The 5410-nt window shown below is 51.6% G+C and overlaps 2 protein-coding genes across 2 annotated transcripts; both read left to right on the forward strand.

Moving 5' to 3' along the window:
* Nucleotides 1-606: 606 nt before the first annotated feature.
* STEHIDRAFT_160961 (uncharacterized protein) lies at nucleotides 607-1119 on the forward strand (the record flags this gene model as incomplete). Its single annotated transcript, XM_007308482.1, has 3 exons — nucleotides 607-622; nucleotides 681-919; nucleotides 973-1119. 3 exons carry the CDS (start codon nucleotides 607-609, stop codon nucleotides 1117-1119), a joined length of 402 nt encoding a protein of 133 aa, XP_007308544.1.
* A 2243-nt stretch (nucleotides 1120-3362) lies between these two features.
* On the forward strand, nucleotides 3363-4855 carry STEHIDRAFT_124546 (uncharacterized protein). The gene is made up of 4 exons (XM_007308483.1): nucleotides 3363-3424; nucleotides 3499-3567; nucleotides 3635-3973; nucleotides 4292-4855. Exons 3-4 carry the CDS (start codon nucleotides 3774-3776, stop codon nucleotides 4326-4328), a joined length of 237 nt encoding a protein of 78 aa, XP_007308545.1. The 5' UTR covers nucleotides 3363-3424; nucleotides 3499-3567; nucleotides 3635-3773; the 3' UTR covers nucleotides 4329-4855.
* Nucleotides 4856-5410: the final 555 nt, after the last annotated feature.

A 5410-nucleotide genomic window follows, 5' to 3' on the forward strand; every position in this document is an offset into this window, starting at 1 on the left:
TTATGTGTGTAGAGATCTCTGGTCCTCTTCTTAGATCATTGGTAAGTTTATTCTTCATACTATCTACTCAGGAATAGAATCTGATTCTATGTTCTTCCAACAGGACTTATGTAGGTTAGTAATTGGCAGGGATTTTTTTCATGTAATTTACTGTAGCACAGTGTTGTCATGTATCTGTACCCTACTGTAGTGAATATATAATCTTTCTTTGTCTCCTGATTAGTGTGATGATCCTATAGAAGAAACCCTAATCCAAAACAATATTAGTTGGGTGGAAAATGACTATAGAAGCTCTGAGAGCTCTGAGAGCACTGAGAGCTATAGGAGATATTGCCACTATACATAGGAACAAGAGATCCATAAGTTGCTAACATTGATATGGTAGCTCTCAATGCTCTCCAACAATATCTGTTCTATAGTATCCCTATGAGAAATTTCCTGGTTTGCTGATGTGAGGGACGGCGAGGGTGGTGGCGGGGCAGAGTGTGGGTGGGAGCCTCTTTCCAAATGTGGCCTTCCCCGCTCGATCACAACCTTGCGATTCTTTCTGCTTCTACTCAGACCACTCAACCAACCTAGTCCTCCGGTCACATATTCGCCTACCATATGCCATTATACAAAGGTCAGTATCATAACCACTGTTTGTTCACGTACGCGTCATTGACGCGTTCACTTTGTAGATGTGGTGGCCAAGATCCAGAAACTATGGCGCGCTTGGCGCCGCCGCAAACTTCCAGAACCGTCATCTGCTCAATCCCGGGATCGCCACATCTACGAAGATATCTATGATGAATATCGGAGGCAGGGTGCAACACTGTGGAGAGGGGAAGGCAGTCATGAATGGCATTGCCGTGGGTTAAGTGCTCTCCACCCCCGGGTCTTCATTGTGGGAGACTCGAGCCAATTCCACGCTCGGGAGGTCTGTGTCATTCTTACCGGTCGCTCACTTGCCTGGCTGATGCCATTCTATAGAACATCCCCATCGAAAATAGCATGGCTTCATCCAGACGGTCTGTTGATAGTGGTTATGGTGACTCGGAGTGGTCTTTACCTCCACCCCTGGAGTCGATATCATCTCATGGTCGACTGTCTCTCGATTCCATGCCGCCTCTGGAATAACTTACGCTGGGTATATACAGTAGTTCGTGCATATGCCCTGGGAGTTTGTTGTACCATGATATTGCATAGAGGACTCTGTTGTGTGATCCAACACATCTACTTACTCCCATTCCATTCTGCTGCAAGATACAGTCTTGAAGTCTGCCCATCATCAGCATGAATAAACGGGGCCCTCATACTCTGCGAACAATCTCATCCTCCATGAGGCCGATCCATCGTACGATTCACTCAAACCGTCATAAATCATGGATGGCGCCATTTCCATCGAGGTCGGTGTCAGTGCTCTATCATGCGTACTTGACTGTGTCGGATCTGAACGTTCCGAGGAGCATCGCCCGTTTGAACCAGGAAATTGTCAATGTGTTATGTGCGGAGACCACGGAGCTGATACGCACCGATGCTTTCCTCGAGGTTTTGCAGCGGCGAAGTCGGATGCGGATTGATGATACCGAGTCACCGTCTCATGTGGTCTCCGTATGGAATGCTCCTATCCGGCTGGCACTCCAACAGCACGCCGTCCTCGAAAGAAAAGCGGTGTTCAACACCGTTCAAAATAAATGCTCCGTTGATAAAACCGCGAAGACGCACCAGCCCACCACGATGAAGTGTGAAGGATGGTGTTAAAGCCTGGTGCTTATGCATGTATTACATGGGCTGTGAGCCCACCAGATGCTCTGAATGTGGGGGCGACTCGGAAAACCCAAGGCGCATGATTGTGCTACCTTTGACAGGGATGTATCACACAGGCTGCAGGCAGCATTTGACGCACCAACACCGCGGTGTGTTCCATGCGTCATAGATAAGAATGATATTCCGGATGTCCTGCAGACTGAGGATGCAAAAAGGACGAGCGAGCACTTCACTGACCTTCGCCGTTCTCGTTCCAGGCTGGTTCATGTGGTTGCACTGTATTGCCCTGTCCTTGTCTCAGTAACTTTTCGGATGATTGGATCTCGGTAATCTTTTACGTGAGTATGACGGTGTATGCAGAGGTGGTCCCAACTAAGGGCAGCGATGCCAGTACTGAGCGAGACACCGCCCCGTTGGCAGAGTCTAAGAAATCACCCTCCTCTGAAGTTACTTCCGTCGTCCATCACGGTGAACCTTCCGACTTCGCTCGGACCACAAAATTCTGTTGGCCGTCGGCGTCCTGGGTGACTCGGAGTGAGGTGGTATCATGCACCAAAGTCGAATTGTACAACTCGAGCAGCCATGGGCCTCTCTTGAATAATTATATAAAGGGTCATCAACAGAAAAATCGGACCGACCTGGTTCTTACGCTTTGCAATAAGCCACTCACCGTTGTTCACTCCATATATCTTCTCAAATGTCATCTCGCGATACTCGTCGATCTGCAGCTGCTCGCGCTGCTGCGAAGGGGAACGGAGAGGTCGGTACTTGAGCACTTACTCGCGTGCCTCGTGTCTGATCGTTCTTTCCTTTCTCGCCACAGGACACGTTGCCGGCGCCTGTTGCTCATTTGCAGGCAGTGGCAAAGCCGGGGCTCGGTCTCGCGGCTGAGTCTGCACCGCCTTTGTCTCCTGCTCATGTCATTCGCGACTCGAGCCCTTTGTCTGGGGCGTGCATTTCCAAGCTACCTTCCTCATGTCGTTGGTACTTACCAATTGGTTTCATAGACATCGAGCCCACTGCACCTGCATCGTCGCAAACCGTCGTTGATGAAGAGTCCACGAACGCAAGTGTCGCTGTCGTGCACGGTGGTATGTCTTCTCGCATCACCAATGTCATGATGATCTTGCACTGATGGATGTATCCCATGTAGGCAATGATGGAGGCTGCAACGTCGTAGAACCTGTCGACAAGAGCTCTTCTGGTGTGAAGGCCGCGACTGATGGTGGTACGTCTTCAAAGTCCGTTCATGTATTTACTCTTTGGCTGACGATGTGTACGTGCACAGGAATGCCTATCGATGTTGAAGGCAGCGTCCGTACGACTGCTGACCTGGGGACTGGTATGCAACTGAATGTGGATAACCCGAACATCCCTCCTCCTGGACGGTGTGTGCGCTACAGTATCTCAGCGCATTCTGTGCACTGATGGTCCACCCACTACTGAAACACAGGCCTCGCGACGCAGTCACAGAGCAGGAAATGAAGGACGAGAATGCCCAGTTGTTGGCCATGGACATCGCTGCTATAGAACATGCAACGGTTAGGTACGTTCATATCTTAAACTTTACCTATCGTTAGTGATATGAACTATCTCTGGCCTTCAACTTGTGCAGGACCATCGCAAGACTGTGTGATGGGGACGAGAATCACGAGCTGAAGCCAATAGACCCTCCGTGCGTACTCTTTCGAAGCTTGTAGCTGGGCTTTGGCACTCAAATCTATCAATATTGTACCATTGCCTGTTTAGGACGGTTCCCATTGCAGGTGTGACTACGGAAGCGCAGGGCGTTGATGGTCATGCGGCTACGGAGGCAGGGTGAGTACCCACCACCTTGTCTATCATACGACCGCCTGCCTAGATGTGAATGCTGACCTCCGTGCAGAACCTCGACTGGGGGCGCCAACCCCTCCACGGCCGCCACGCCCCCTGGGTTGGACACCGAACTCGTCCTTGACCACCTTCACCACCTCCCCTTCTTCACCGGCAACACTTCCTTTGCTGCTCAGGACTCCGTGGCCTGGATGCGTCAGGAAAGGGCTAACATCGTTGCCGTTGCCGGGGCCGTTCCCTCCCCGTCGACCGACCCCGCCGCTCTGATCATCCTCGGCCAAGTGGCGCACGACGACTTCTGGGCGGACGCGACGGCCGGCTACCGTGGCCCCACTCGCTTCACCGGCGCGATAACGGATGCGAAGGCCTCCCTGAAGCTTATCAGACCTTCCACTGCTGCATTCCATCCTTTGTGGTCGACGGCCATCACGAACATCGACAAGCTGTCGGCGGTCATAGCCATCCCTGGTGTGGCCCATAACGGGTTCACCCCGAAGGCGAACTGCAAGTTCATCCATCGTCCGTTCTCGGTGCGTATTTCTCACTTGGCTAGTATTCGTGCTTTCTCTGAAGTTTGTGTGCAGGCGAAGGAGGTCTATGGTGGCGCTGATGACAGCGATATGGGTTCGTCTTTCTTGTGTTCTACTTACTTCGTGGCACTGGCTCACGCGCGCTCCTGCTCATGTAGTCGAGGACATCTTCCAATTGGAGAACATCCCGACCACAAGTACCAAGGCCGCAGCTGAACTCAAGGCCATCAAGGAGACTCACGTCTACAATCCCCTCCCTGCATACGACATTGACGGCAGCATCATCGAGCCCAAGGACTATCGTGCGAAACTTCAAGGAGCGACCATCATCATGACTTTCGGACTGAAGCACTACTTCATCGGGCCACGTTCGGAGGGCGTTGCGGGTAATAACACGTTCGTCGCTGACATCTTGAAGATTCGGGTGGTTGAGGCGGCTCGTCCTCGCCCGGTTTCTCCCATGAAGAGAAAGCGTGTGCTGACGACTGACTCTGATGGACTTCTCGCGCCTGCGAAAGTATCTCGCACTGCTTGATACTTCTGATACTATTGGCTTAGTTCCGTCGTACTTTCCCTTCCGTCCGTTTTACAGCCTTTTTATACCCACTCGCTCTGATCGTCTCGTCGCTCCGCGCCTGTCCTTCCATTCTTTTGAGTTTATGTGTTTGCTACCCGACTGTTTTAGAGTGTCCCGACCACGCAGCCGTCCTCTCCTTGCTCGTCCTTTTGCGTAGTCAGACCGTCTCCTGTTGACCGTTGCGTACTGTACTGCTGCGAATCATAATGGTTGTGTTGGTCCAAAATGGTCTCCGTGTGATTTTTCGTCAATTCATGCCCTATCTCACAATAGCTGGTTTGTCCGAGCATCGTAGGCAGTCATTAAAATATCGCCGGAGGAGCGCCAAACCTATTTACCAAGCAAGGTGGCTGTTGCCGAAGGCAGCGCTCCCCCAGTTGGATTGGCCCATCGATATTGATGCTCGGCGCACTCAAACTATTACATATCATTTCCGCTACTTTAGTAGTGGGTCTTACAGGAAGTATCGTTTGGTTTTTGGCGGAGAATCGTGCAATTCCCTTACATGGAAATTGCTTACTCAATATCGGTTCGGACCTCCCGTGCTCCTTCCGCTCCCCATTCGGCACATGCTACGGCGGTTCATGGGCTGTATAGTTGTGGCTGCCTTTGATTCCCACGCACTTTGCGCATCGCTCTACGTCGTCGCTTGCCGTATCAACATGGGTCCTCTCTCGTTCTCCATGTTTGGCTCCTCTGAAGGCCTTGATGTGCACATTCT

The sequence above is a fragment of the Stereum hirsutum genome (assembly GCF_000264905.1).
Source record: "Stereum hirsutum FP-91666 SS1 unplaced genomic scaffold STEHIscaffold_15, whole genome shotgun sequence".
In the NCBI taxonomy this organism is placed as follows: domain Eukaryota; kingdom Fungi; phylum Basidiomycota; class Agaricomycetes; order Russulales; family Stereaceae; genus Stereum; species Stereum hirsutum.